The sequence below is a fragment of the Camelus dromedarius genome, chromosome 6, assembly GCF_036321535.1.
Source record: "Camelus dromedarius isolate mCamDro1 chromosome 6, mCamDro1.pat, whole genome shotgun sequence".
Classification (NCBI taxonomy): Eukaryota; Metazoa; Chordata; class Mammalia; order Artiodactyla; family Camelidae; genus Camelus; species Camelus dromedarius.
The window spans coordinates 12,677,307-12,692,011 of NC_087441.1; the positions used below are offsets into that span (position 1 = coordinate 12,677,307).

General features: G+C 43.0%; 1 protein-coding gene across 16 annotated transcripts in view; it reads left to right on the forward strand.

Annotated features, from left to right (window-relative positions):
* The window catches only part of SYNE1 (spectrin repeat containing nuclear envelope protein 1), a 427,973-nt gene that overhangs the window by 182,963 nt on the left and 230,305 nt on the right, over window positions 1–14,705 (forward strand). For all 16 annotated transcript variants that reach the window (XM_031456562.2, XM_064486565.1, XM_031456561.2 and 13 more), the window contains 8 exons: window positions 111–293; window positions 2,934–3,035; window positions 5,445–5,648; window positions 6,618–6,825; window positions 7,648–7,760; window positions 9,203–9,408; window positions 10,423–10,578; window positions 14,095–14,386. In XM_031456562.2, the coding sequence (XP_031312422.2) occupies window positions 111–293; window positions 2,934–3,035; window positions 5,445–5,648; window positions 6,618–6,825; window positions 7,648–7,760; window positions 9,203–9,408; window positions 10,423–10,578; window positions 14,095–14,386 (1,464 nt within the window). The remainder of the gene's footprint in view (window positions 1–110; window positions 294–2,933; window positions 3,036–5,444; window positions 5,649–6,617; window positions 6,826–7,647; window positions 7,761–9,202; window positions 9,409–10,422; window positions 10,579–14,094; window positions 14,387–14,705) is intronic.

Consider the following 14,705-nt stretch of genomic DNA (forward strand, 5'->3'; position numbering starts at 1 on the left):
TCGTGTTTCGGTCAGAATACCAAGGAAGAGCTGGCACATTTAGAACTTTGGTGGACAAAGAGCATCTGCGAGCCTCAAGCATCTGATACGGCCTCTCTTTTCTATCCCAGATATCAGAGAAAATTGAGGAGAACATGGATAGGCTGAGGGTGAGCCTGTCCGTTTGGGATGAGGTTCTTTCATGTAGAGACGAGATCGACGGATGGTCGAACAGTTCTGTTCCTCAGCTGGCCGAGAGCATCAGCAACCTGAATGACAGCCTCCGAGCAGAAGAATTCCTGAAAGAATTTGAGGTAAACTGACTTCACCTTCACATGTGAGCCTGTGGTACATCACTGACCAAAATATGAAAATATTGTGTCCTTTTTCAAATGTCCATTCTTTCTTTCAAGACACACATGAGTATAATGAAACTCTTAACTGTCTTTTGTTGTTTACTTGAAATTTGAATAGGCTATGGATGAGAGGGGTGTTTTCTTTCTTGCATTTTTATCATGTCTTAGTTGGGGCTCTTTACTTAAAGTATTAGTGGAAAAGTAAAGATTCCGAAAATCTATCATTTGTCCCATTCACCTGAGATTATGGCACCTTCCTATTGAAAAACCAATTGAAAACGTTTGTAATCCAGTAATACTTAGCATCTATTTTTTCTTCATTCAAATAAAATGTTTACCGAGTGCTCACCACGTCCTGAATGCTTATGTTAGCGGCTGAGTTCTTCCACGGCCTTTCCAGAAATGGAAGAAAACTGGAGATTGGAGTGTCACAAGCTTCTCAAGTTCTAGTCACCAATTTATTTTAAACTCCATTTCTTTTTTTTCCTAATTTTGTTAATTTTTTGAGGTGGGTGGGTGATTAGGTTTATGTATTTACTTTTGGAGGAGGCACTAGGGATTGAACCCAGGACCTAGTGCATGCTCTACCGCTTGAGCTACACCCTCCCCTCTTTGTTTCCATTTCTTGCATTCATTTCTTCTTCCACTCATCAGATTCCTAATGAGCCCCTACAATATGTCAGGCACTGTTCTAGACAGTGAGAATTTAATAGTAAGACAAAGTCACTGCCCCCATGACATTTACATTATTTACCTCTCAATATTTATCATATGTGAATGTCAAGTGGTAATTGGGCTATGATGAAAAATGAAGCAGGGTAAGGAGAAACAGGGTGACCAGAGGTAACCTGTTTCACGTTGTGTAGAACTGACTGTGCCCTCGGTGAGGGGAGAGACTGTTCACGTTGTGTGCTCCAGTGCCCAGCACTGTGCCTCTGCACACGTGGAACATGACAGACACATGAAAGGGTGACTGCAGTCCTGACAAAATGTGGCCACATCATCTGTAATTCCTAAATTATCAGCTGTCTTTGACCCAAAGGACATTCTAGAGATTGTCCCTATTTCTAAGAGCAAACAGAAGCAGAGGAAATTCTCCAGACTGAAAGTGCAGTCGGGAGAGCGATCCCCAGTCTCTTCAGCTGTTCTCTTTGACGTTAAATTAACAAACCAGCTCAAACAGGGGTGTGTGCTGGAATACAGCTTGTATATGATACCATAGGGCCACTCACAAAAGTCAGTTACTACGTCGTAAGGAATATTGCAAGCCAGTGTTAAACACAACCATTACTGAAAATTAAACTATAAGTAACTATGCAATTAAATAAACTGTGTTCAAAATGAAGGTAATACTCAGAACTTCACTTCATAATTATTAGTCTATGCGGTACCGTTATCCAGGCTCTTGAGTTATGGACACTCATCGTATCTTGAGGTTAGAAACACTGTAGAGGGCTGTGCATCTCTACAGCTCTTGCAACTCCATGTTCAGTGACAAAAAGTTGTCGTTCGAAGTGGTGGTAAATGCTACAAATCAGGGCCCTTTTTTAGACAGCCAGTTGTTAAACCAGCATTCAGTACTCTCCTACTGCTGACCTCTGGGATCCGGGGAGCCAATGGGCATTGGCCACATTCACGAGGTCCAGATCAGTCACCCCTGAGATGGGTTTTCTGTGCTATTTGCCGTGCGGTGCACCTGCTAATAATTAAAACGAGTGAACTGGATTCTGCCTAGTACCTGACAGCGTCATTCCTGCTGCAGTGCAGGAGATAAAGCATAGGTGCGTAGATGTGATTGCCCGGGCTGCTTCTGCTGAAAGCCAGTGGGCCTGACAGTCAATTCATCACTTCTTACCAGGGGAGTAAATTACTTTCCGGATTGAAGGCTTCAGGAGGCCTGTTAGTGTCCACAAAGTACCAAAGTACCTCATTTAAGTTGAGAGGGATACTTTATTAAATGTTCCTTCATGGGCCCAAATAACTAATGAAGTTTACGAGCATCGATTTTGTTCCGTAATGATTCTTTGATGACTCTTTCTTCTTCTTGTGTTAGTGTTGGTACAAAAAAAATAAAAAGGAAAATGGCAAAATATTAGATGTCAATTTCCTAACACCCTTTCAATTTCTGTTTGAAGTATTTCTTAGGCATTGCTAATAGTCCAGCATAATTAGGAGACACTTCTGATGTGTATTTGTTTTGAAATGCTTCCTCAAGACTTTAATGCTGCCATGGTAGCCAACGATATTAATGTTAATAAGTAAACGGTTAGTCTCTTGAAAATTCCCACTGACCCAAGACTTCTGGATAGTGTTTAATTTTTTTCCAGGAGCTTTCTTTTTCCAATAAAAGAGGGTGGGAAGAAGGAAGTTTTCACATGCTCCCTCACATTCCTAGTGAGTTAGTGGTGATGATCTTCCACGTTCGTAAATGATGGCAGCCCTCAGGCAACGAAGCAGAGTTTGGTGTTTTGTTTTGCTTTGTTTTTTTGTTTACCCTGGGTTAAAGTTGAGGCATTTTGACAGAGTTAACACTTGAAATTCTGAAATGCCAAATGTAACATCAGTTATGCTTGTCCCCTTTGTCTTTTATTTTGGCAGTCTGAAGTTAAAAAGAAAGCGTTGAGATTAGAGGAACTTCACTCCAAAGTTAATGATCTCAAAGAATTAACTAAAAATCCAGAAACACCACCAGACCTTCAGGTAAGCACTCAATCAAGTTTGTAATAACTCAAAATATTCTCAAAAAATATATATGAGTATATATGTGTGTGTGTGTGTGTGTGTGTGTGTATATATATATACATATATACACCACTTTATATACTTATGTATAAAGTATGTGTGTATATGTGTGTGTGTGTGTTTATTTTTATCACTGCCCTAATTCCAAGCAAACACATTGACCTGATCAAATATGGGGGTTGAATATTAACATCTTTCAAATTCCTTGTGCCAGTATTAATAACATATTTCCAGCTCGACTATTCTAATAGGATTAGTAGGATTAGTTCCTTTTTTCCTTCCTAACTTTTGGAAGTAGTTCATCCAGCTTGCATCATGGACCATTTTATGTTTAGATGGCAGCGGAAACCACGTTTATGAACATTGATGTTTGTATTGATATTTGTCTAATTCATTTACTGAATTATGGCGTTTGGAGGGATCACCATCGTAAACCTCCTTTCAAGGCCCTTCTGATGGCAGGAATCCTCAGGAACCATGAGGCAGGCCAGGCCAGACCAGGTCTGAGCAGGAAACCTGGGCCGCTTTGGTGAGGGCGCCGTGGGAGCAGTCAGCCTGCGGGGCTCTGGGCAGCCAGCGCCTCAGGCTGGGGGCTGAGGTTCTAGTGTGTTACTTAAAGCCCTGTATCTGGGTTTTCCCTACATTTTCTTTCTTCCTATCACACCTTTCTCCTTTACCTACTGCTTCTCACTAACCAGGCAGCCTTGCTGGATCACCTGTCCTTTTGCTCTGGCCCGAGACTGGGTGTCTATCAGTTAGTAGCTTGGGTGGATGATGCTCATGTGCTAGAACGTCAGAAGATCCACCTGAAGCAAGAAGAGGCAAAAGGGTGCTGATAACCCATAGAGATAAAAAAGGGAGTTTGTGCACGTCACCCGGGTCGAGGACGTGAGTGGGCAACGGCTGGACTTCGGCAGAGAGAAGATGGAGGCAGGGTTAGAGAGAGAGCTGCTGCTGTTCTCTGGTCTCTTCTCTCTCACACACACACACACCCCTCCCCATACTTAAGGAGGAGGGATGGGGGTGTCTGCACCTTACCTTAAAATGAGAAGGATTTCAGTGGAGAACGTGACCTGTGCCCCTGCAGCTGTGGACACAGGAGCCTAGTATCTGACTTCCCACAGTGAGACAGGCTGGCTAAGTGATGATGTATTTGCCAAAGGAGACATGGCTGGCTTAAGTGGCCTGCATCTCAGAGTCATCTAGGGTGAATGCCAGTGTGTGACCTCTGACCCAGAAGGGAATTATGAGAAGAAAGGAAAGGGGACAGCGTCTGTGTGTGGGCATCTCAGGTGACCTGAGAAGGCTTCCTGGGGGATGAACAGACCTCAGTGGCAAGGGGTTAAAAGATGCCCACAGGCTGTGTGGGGAGAAAGTAAAGAGCCAGAGAGGAGATGCAGAGATGCGTTGTCGGCACAGGGACGTTGGTGGGGGGCATCTCCGAAAGCCCCCAGGCCAGGCCTGTGAGAGGAGTGACTGTGAGCTGTCACCCACCTCCTGCTGTCCAAGCCTGCAGAGGTCAGAAGCTGTAGAAAGTGGAGGAATAAAAATAATGTGAAGGAAGATGGAAGGAGGCACTTGGTCCCTTTCTCCACTGGAGGCTGCCTGTTTGCCGCAGATCTGAGCAGAGGATAAAGGAAGAAAAAAAAAAAGTCACTTTAAGTTTGCTATAAGTTCAAGATTTGATTATTAAATGGACCTGGTTGTTCTAATTGTGGAATCAAAACTGTTCTGCAGTTGATCAGGGTTATAGGTCCTTTTATTATCTGTGGAGCCAGAGAAGTCATCCAGGGAGGGGAGAACTAGCCTCACTGAATATTTTAATCTGGGAGACAAAGATGACATTGCTTTATGATAAAATCCTAAAGTGCTGTTTATTCAAAGTAGTGGCTGCATCAGGGCAAAAACTGTGTGAGTGTTTCCCACGGAGAACGAAGCCCAAGTTTTTGGTCACTAACTCGGTAACTCTGTGTAGGTCTAGCTCTGCTGTTGAAGTGGCGTCTTGTGGATTCCCTGGAATCGCAGTCAAAACGCCCCCTTTAAAGTCCAGTGTTAACTATAATCCCCACTCCTTCCATTTCCCCATTACTTAAAATACTTGGCAACTCGCACCCAGAGTTTCCTTCTTAGAAAAGTTGAATTAGCATCCGTGGTTAGACTTATGCAATTTTTACAGTTAAGCTGCACATAAGCAGAATTCCTACTGCATGAGAGTGCTCTATACTTCACGAATTTTAATGAAATCTTGCTTTGTTTTTTTAATGGAGGTACTAGGGATTGAACCCAGGACTTCACGCATGCTAAGTGTACACTGTATCACTGAGCTGGACTCCCACCACTCCCAATGAAATCTTACTTTATTTTTAGTTCATGGAAGCCGACTTACAGCAGAAGCTAGAGCATGCCAAAGAAATTACTGAAGAAGCAAAAGGAACCTTGAAAGAGTTCACTGCTCAGAGTGCACAAGTGGAGAAGTTTATTAATGACACTGCCACCTGGCTGACCAAACTAGAAGACTCACTGATGAACTGTGCCCAAACTGAGACTTGTGAAGGGTTGAAAAAAGTAAAGGTAAGTCATAAACTATCACTAAGTGGTTACACTTGAATGGGAATATTAGCTCTCCTGTTTTGCAGTGACTGTAATCAAAATATAACCTCTCTTCTCAATTACCCATATTAACACCATACCAACTAATTCATGACTTGGGACACAGCAGAGTAAGTAACTGGTGGAGAACTGAATGCAGGTGGTAAGAAATCAAAGATGAGTCATCTAAGGACAGAAAGCAGCTGTTGCTCTAGGACCTGCTCATAGGTTGTACTTGTTAATATATATATTTTTTTCAATACAGAGGTGAAGCCTGTAGAAGAACTGTTTGACTTTCCATGAATTTTCAAGCTTGAATGCAGAGTAGTTTTTCATCACTTAATTATTTTTATTGGCCAGCATGACAGCTTTTGTCTAGAGAAAGATATGTTAAAAAAAATGGTTTAGAAAACATTCTGCTTCCATGTCATCTGTCCGTATTCATAGATGACATTCCTATAAAGCTTGTGAGTTGACTTTTCAACGTACGTGTTCTGTGCCCTTTCATCATGTTTTCTTACCATACTCGAGACTGAGGACATGTATTTTTAAATTAACGACCAATGCTTCTGGTGTGGCCTATGATCCTGAAGCAAAGCCCAAGTGTCCCACTGAAAAATGTGAACACAGGAAGGTGACTCCATTAATAGTTTTTCATCAACTAGCTAAACCCAGAACATGGGCTGGCATCCACAAAGACCTATGCAATTTGCTTGAAATCCTAGACTATGACCCCAAACCTACCTACCTCTCAAAGGCTATTTGCAGTTGTTCCCAAGGAAAACCGAGCAAAATTCTGAAAAATCAACACAGATCTATCACAAATGCATACATTACTGAGTAGATTTCAACAGCATTGATTTCCAAAAATAAAACATACCAGAGTGGAGTAGATGGAATATATCTTTTGAATGTGATGCATGTCATTCATGGCATCCTTTTATTCTCTAGGAAATACAAAAAGAACTTCAAAGTCAGCAAAGGAGCATCAGTTCTACCCAGGAAAATCTCAACAGCTTGTGCCGCAAGTACCATTCAGTCGAGCTGGAGAGCCTGGGTGGCGCCATGCTGGGGCTGATAAAGAGACACGAAGCTGTGAGCCAGTCATGCTCCAAAGCACAGGCCAGCCTTCAGGATTCTCTGGAAAAACACTTCAATGGTGAGCTCCAATAGGCCTTAGTATGAATAGTTTGTTTACAAAAAACAATCCAAACCAAATGTTGCCTAGAAACAGCCAGCAAAAGTTTGCAAAAATAAACTTTCCGCAAGAGTAGCATTTTAAATTGACGTGTGCGTTGAGCCTGGAGCCACGGCAGTGTCGTGTTTGGGCTCTCACCAAGGAGGCAGTCTTCCTTTTTCTCCCCAAGAAAGTGGGAGTCTGCCATTTTGATGATTCTGAACTTCATCCGGTTTTTCTGTGTAGAGTTCATTTGTGTGGAAAATTACTCTCCCTGCTCTGAAGTGACACAGTAAACTTGGCTCTTAGGAGAGGCCATGAACCAGCAGCCCTGTAAGGCAGGAAACCGCTGGTCCTGTGTCCCTGACTGGGCTTCCCACCCAGCCGTGCCTCTGCTCCGGCGTGGATGCCTGACGCTCTAAGTCAGCCTGGTGGACGGAGGACGTGTTTCCTCCCTTGGCCATAGAAGTGGTTTTAACACCCCTAGAGCATTTCTCACTCTCACAGTCAGGCAGTTTTCTTTCTTCTCCAAAAGAAAGGAACACAATGGGAAATCTGACATGTCAGAAATACAAATTTCCTTTCAGTCTTTTCTCGGAAGTAATTTCTCAGTTCTACCATGAACAGTCGTGGTTGTAGGTCTCACTGTGTTATAGTCTATATTGTTACCATTAGTGTTTCCTTTCTGGAATATATTGTAAGGTAAGATGCAGTGGGCTGAGGCCAGAATTAATTCATCGTAGTAATTTTGGGAAGCTCTTTCAACGTTTTCGATGTATTTCTTATTTTCATTGCTTTCCACAGAGTCTATGCAGGAATTCCAAGAATGGTTTTCTGGAATAAAGGCAGCAGCAAAAAAATCATCAGACAGAACTGGGGACAGCAAAGTGCTAGAGGCCAAGCTGCACGACCTTCAGGTGTGAAAGTGGACGCTGCTTGTTCTTCTTCCCGAAACTGCACTCAAGTGCCTTCAAGTCAGACCTAAATCATCTATTTCTCCAAATCTTGTTTTCTCCAAACTTCCCTTCTTTCCTAACACAGTTAGATTTCTTGAGTCAGAAGGTGATTGGTAATATGAAAAGTAAGTTGAGAGAATGTTAGAATTTCAGAATTCCTAGATCCCTTTTCTCTCTTTTTTAAACTTTTGATCATTCTTTGGAATTCATTCCAAACCAAACCTAATTTTAACTTTCATAGCAGTGAAAGCGTAAATAATTGTATCTGTTTTATACCATTCTCATGGAGGAGTTTTAAAAAGAAGACATGGCTTGTGCTTTTTAATAATTCATCATCTAAATTTGGAGCTAGGATATATTCAAATTAAAGCAGTAGATGTGATAGGTTCCAGAGGTAGGTGTTACAGACTATGAAGAATATATAAATTCTGAAAGAGAAGGGCATTGTGAAGCAGAGTTAAGAATGATTGACAGGAGATTAGGTTCAAATTGAGTTTGGGCCAAGTTGTTCAAGCAACTTATCTGAGAGAAGCACTGTGTTAAGTATTGTAAAAATAATTTTAAAAAATTAATGAGAGGGTGCTGGGTATAGCTCAGTGGTAGAGCGCCTGCTTAGCATGCACAAGCTTTTGAGTTCAATCCCCAGTACCTCCATTAAAAAAAAAATCATGAGAAATAGGAGGATTTTGTGGCCTAACAAATGATGACAATTATGTAGATAACTCCTTAACAGTCAGGGTAGGAAGATCATTATAATACGGGAAGCTGGTTTTGCAGGAGGCATGGTGAATTCAGATATGGAATTGTCCCCTTTGAGGCTAGAGCTGCAGTGGAATGCCACAAAGAAAAGTCTAAGTGACAATTGCAGATACCACTGTGGGGCTCAAGGGAGAGGCAGGGCTGGCACAGCAGTTCTGGGCTTCTTTTGCTCTGTTGAAGTCACGTCCATGCATGTGATCCTCCGAGGATGACGTGCATACCAAGAAAGAAGGGATATGAAGACAGGATTTTGTGTGCAGGGTGGACGGGAGAAGGAGGAGGGGTGGAGGCAGTTAACCAGCTAGAAGCTGTTACGCTAACCATGTGAGGGTGTGGAGCCTGGACTAAGTCAGGAAGGTGAGAAGGGGGAGAGGCTGGAAACAGACCTTACTGGGAACATCCTCTTTCCCGATTCCATGTTGCTCGCAGTTTGTCCTCAGTGGTTCCAGTGACTGGCTGGCGCCGTCCTGCAGCTTGAGTCTTGATTGTACCCAATTGTATACATCATTCTCACCCCTGTCTTGTTAAGGGCATTCTTTCTTTGGGCTCTGCTATATCAGGTCAGAACTGCAATTAGTGCTCTCATGCACCAGGGTCTCTGAATAATAGCAAGTATTTTATCTTGCCTTTATTCCCTGAAACAGAACATTCTGGACTCAGTCAGCGATGGGCAGAGCAAGCTCGATGCCGTGACTCAAGAGGGAGAGACTTTGTACGCACATCTGTCTAAACAGATTGTCAGCAGCATTCAGGAGCAAGTTACAAAGGCGAACGAAGAGTTTCAGACGTTTCTGAAACAATGCCTTAAGGACAAACAGGCTCTCCAAGACTGTGCTTTAGAACTTGGGAGGTAGGTCATTTTGACAAGTAGAGATTTAATTATACACAGAATGTTTTCAAAGACTTAGAGAAAAGAGCCACTGGGCATAAACAAAGAACAGTTGAAATTGTGAGTTTAAATTGTAAGTTTTGACCTGAAGTACAGGTTCACACTAGGGCAAGAACTGATTGCTTAGACTCTGATGGCACTGTTTGGCTTTATTTTCTATAGAGAAGAAGGAAGGAATTATGATCACTAATAATTGTAAGTGGCATAAATGCGTGTATTTTTTGTCTGTTTGGCTAACTCAAGATACTAGGGTTTTGACACCCAGGGTTTAGACTATCCAAGTCTTTTCCTTATGGCTGCTTCTGCTGGGTTGGATTTATGGCAGAAAACATCTACTGTAGTCTGTGAATCAAGATTCCAACCAGGACGCTGTGTCGGTGGGGATGAATATAAAATTAGAAAGGAAAAAAAAGAAAAAAACTTCTGCTCCTGGGAGAAGAAAGATGTCAGTATAATCAAAATGCCCTTTTGGTTGGAGAGTAATCTGCCTGACTCTTGTCCAGGTTTCTTAGGAAATTTACATGGTTTTCAAAGCTTAGAGTCCAGGGGCTCTTGTGCCATATTCTGCTCCCTGTAAGTACAAACACGCAGAGTTGACTTTCGCATCTTTTCCCAGGGCTTCCACTGCCCCATTTATCCACTGGCCCAATTTAGGGTATTTGTAGTAAGACACAAAGTCAAATGCACCCTGACATAAAATATAATCTTGCTGCTAAGTACCAGCTATGGTTACCAACGAAACCGATTCAGCAAGATAGGGTGCTTCTTTTTCTTCTTGAATCTCAAGAGAAATGTCCATGATTTGTCATTTTATTCCTGAAATAAGTGATAATTTGAATGGGCTTCTTGTCGAGTTTTCTTTTCTGCTTGAAAATTAGTGAGCTTTTAATTGCCATAGACATTGTGACCTCAGATACGAGAACTTATTACCATGAGCACAGAAGAATTTCTCTAAGGTGTTCTTCTTTCCTTTAGCTTTGAAGATCAGCACAGAAAACTGAGCTTATGGATCCATGAAATGGATGAGAGATTAAGCACAGAAAACTTAGGCGAGAGCAAGCAGCACATCCCTGAGAAGAAAAACGAAGTCCATAAAATTGAGATGTTTCTAGGGGAACTGCTGGCCGCGAGGTTCGGTTCTCTTCCTACTAACAAGTGTTTGTCTGGTTGCTTGGTCATTTCGTTTGGTTGGTGAGTTGGTGGTGGGTGTTTATGTTACCATCCCTGAACGTCTAGACTATGAACGATCGTGCCGTGTTTCTTTGGCAACGTGGTGTTCTGGAGAGAGCATAGGGGTGGAAGTGAGGAGCTGCCTTCATCCCAGTTACACCTCCTTGTGCTCAACAGATTGGACAGGCCACTCATTTCCTCTATTTCTTTTTTTTTTAATTGAAGTATAGTCAGTTACAATGTGTCAGTTTCCAGTGTACATCATAATGTCCCAGTCATGCATATATATATATATGTATATACATATAATCGTTTTCATATTCTCATTTCCTATATTTCTTGATACTAGCTTTTAAGCATTGAGATAACAACAATAATAATGATATACTTTCATGTCTAGGGTTATTATTAGGATATAAATAATATCATTTTTTCATTTACAAAAATAATGCCCTTGGATCCCAGTTTCCATATATTCTTCACAAACTTCAGCCTCCAGTACAATTTACAATCCACCTTGTCCTCATAATGTTCTTAGTAAAGCAAAAGGTATGTTCATGAAGTCTGACTGTCCTAGAGATTCATTTTCTCTACTGCAGTATTGGTCTCCTCATCGCTTCCCGACTGAGCAGATGTTTCCGGCTCCTTCTCTGACAGAGTTCTCCAGCCTGTGCTTTGGCTACCACCACTTAAGGGCTTTGCTCCCTAAATTCAGGCTCCACCCCTGGAATTTTCAGTTGCTTCATTGGAACTCTTGCACTGGAAGATGGAACACTTTCCACTGCGACAGTGCAGCCTGACACAAAGCTCTTTAACTCTCTAACTGTTGTCTGAAGGAACGGATGCACTGTAAGCAGCAGAGACTGGCTCCCAGCCTCCTAAATCAGACAAATCAGCAACAATGACCAACTAAGTAAAAATTGCCTAATTCAGATCATGCTCACTCCCTGTTTCTGCTGAGTCCTCTTTTTGGTCAGACATGCCAAGTATTCCTCATCTTTAAAAACAAACATACAGACAAATGCACGCACAGAACCCATACTAACAGCTATTGTTGGTGTACTCGTTTCATGATTGTAATAAAATCTCCCTGGAGGGTTTTGGCCCCATCTCTTTGAGCCCTTACCGTGGGGTAAACACTTTGTTGATTTTGTTACCAAACTCAAGAATCCAATACTGAGAGACAACAAGTATTGGATAAAAGAAAAGATAGCTTTGTTGAGGAAGCTGGCAATCCTGGGGGAAAGGTGGACTCATGTCCCGAAGAATCATCCTGGTTGCCAATCAGCGGGCAAGAGCTTTTAAAGGAAGGCTTCAAGGGTGTGCAGAGAGGGGCTACGTGCAGAACAGCACCGTCAGCTCTGACAGTCACCTTGAAACTGGCCGTGCAGTGGTCTGGTCAGTGTCATCTTGATTGTTTTAAGCACAGTTAATCTTCACTTCCAGGGCTGGTCTGTTCCCATTTCCTTAAGGCCTGTTCTCGGAACTGTGCTGCTCAAGATGGAGCAGCCTATGTCATGGCTGCAGTCTGGGCATCATGCAGTTAGCTTTTTCCCTCTGGTGGTGGTTTTGGTATCTGTAAAACAACCCAGGAATGTGCATCAGACACTGGGATCTGTTCCTTCAGGGAGGAGCTAAAGATTCTGTGACTCCATGGTCCTAGTCACTGGCTAAGCTGCTCTTTTGTGACTCAGGGAGGCCTGGGAGGCTGCAGCTTGTCTACAAACAGGAGACAGGGGACACAGAAGGGCTTTTGTACCTGGGAGGGCCCCACGGGATACTTCTCAGTTTCAGTTTCATAAACCCTAACCTAATGGTGAGTTCCTCAAGGCCAGGGACCATCAGGTCTTTAACGTCTTCATCTAGTGTAGTGCCAAAAATAGAAAACATTTGCTGAATTAACAGAATAATAGCATTATTCTAACTATATAACCTTCTAAAAATAACACTGCATTTTATTCGCTTTTTAAATCTTGACTCTTATTTGGATGCAGTATAACGTGGCCACACCTACTTCTCTCCTCCTTCCAAACATTTAAAATGACTTTTCATTTTCTTCCTGAGCTATTACTCTCTGATATTCCAGGACCAGATGCCAAGAGTCCTCAGGTGTGTTTGTTCCCGCGTTCTTTTGACTTGGTGGTTTCTCTGGACAATCCTGATGTGCTCTGCTGGTCTCCCAGCTTCTCCATCTGAGTGACATGACTTCTGTCAGCTCCTTACCACTTGCTCCTGCCAGGCCTCCAGATTTTTTTCATCATAAGATTTCCAATACTCCAAATATCTTGAGGAGATGCCCTGTATTTTCAAAAAGAACCCCAGACTTGATAATCATTGAGTTTTTATCACCTACTAGGCAATTCTTCTTTTAGTAACAAGTGCTATCTGTCATTTTGAGTTGTTATTTAACTTGCATCATTGCTTAAGCCAGCTTCTTGTCTCACCAAACAGATCACCAGTGTGAGCGATGGATTTTAGAGTATGTGTAAAACTGTGTAAGTCTTCTGTATCTCACGGTGGTCCACAGGATGCTGTTTACATAGTAGCTGCTCAGAAAAAAAAATTGAGACACTGTAGGAGACAGGCTTTGTATCCTTTTTCTACTTTCATAGCGGTTTGTGTTAAGGCATCTCACGTTCCCTTCTGGTGTCCTGGGCATTTCCTGATAGATGCACTGATCAGAATTCAGAACTCTGTAAAACAGGATGAAGCCAACCCAGCCACATGTGATTATGTTTTCCCTTGACCCCAAACTGGGATGAGCAAAGTACCCAAGACACAACAACAAAACCCACAAGTACTTGTAAGATGGCCTTTGAAAGCATATTTTTTTTTGGCAGTTTATATCTGATAAACATCATGCCGGGTCCTAGGGATATGAGATGCGTGTAATAGCCTCGGCTTCTAGAAGTGAAAGCCTTGTGCATCGAGACAGATGGGGTCCATGAGCTGACAGACCCAGACAAGGGCTGAGGGCGCTGGGAAGAGGCATCATCAGGGTGCTTCCTGGGGATGTGACGAAGGCGCTGAGATTTGAAGGGCCAGTTAGAAAAGAAGCAGAGGAGAGTGGAAGAGTTTCCAGGAAGGAGGAGGAATCTCCACATGTATACAACAGAGCAGAGTGTTTGGGGAGTTTCACAGAACTGTTTATGGTTAGAGCATTAACTAGGAATGGAGAAAAGTTAGACATCGGGCTGGAGAGACAGGCCCGGGCCATTTCCTGAAGTTAATTCCTAATACAGTGGCCTTGGATCTAAGCCAGCACAGATCAAATAAACCCCAGTGTGTATTGACTACGTTCAGAGAAACCACAGAGAACCTAGTAGCCAGCCCCCTGAGGGGCCCCAGAATTGTCATCTCAAAGGCGTGTCGGCTGGGAGCTCTCTTCTGGTCCCTGCTCCAAGATCAACAATCCTTTGTCACTCCCCCATACTCTAGAATGTCAGAATTAATTTTTTTTTTTTCTGTTTTCCTTAGAGAGTCCCTAGACAAGCTTTCCCAGCGAGGGCAGCTTCTCAGTGAAGAAGGCCATGGCGCTGGCAAAGAAGGACGCCTGTGCTCCCAGCTGCTCACCAGCTACCAGAACTTACTCAGAGTGACCAAAGGGAAACTCCGGAGCTGCCAGGTGGCCCTGCAGGAGCACGAGGCCCTGGAGGAGGCGCTGCAGAGCATGTGGTCCTGGGTGAAAGACGTCCGGGACAGGCTGGCCTGCGCCGAGAGCACCGTAGGGAGCAAAGACGCCTTGGAGAGACGGCTGTTACAAGTACAGGTATGCCCCACACCTGCCGGACTTCAGCGCCTTTGGAAGGCTGATTTAATAAGGTTCGGACATGTTTCAGTGGGGTTCTCCTCGTTCTGTGAGCCTCTGAGGATTCTGTAGGCAAAACAGAGAAATTGGGCAAAGAGGATTTGGAGGGTCATTATTTAGATTCCACATATAAGTGGTATCATATGATGCTTGTCTTTCTCAGCCGGACTTACTTCACTTAGTATGATCATGTCTAGGTCCATCCATCTTGCTGCAGATGGCACTATTTCCTTCTTTTTATGGCTGAATAGTATTCCATTGCATATATATACCACAACTT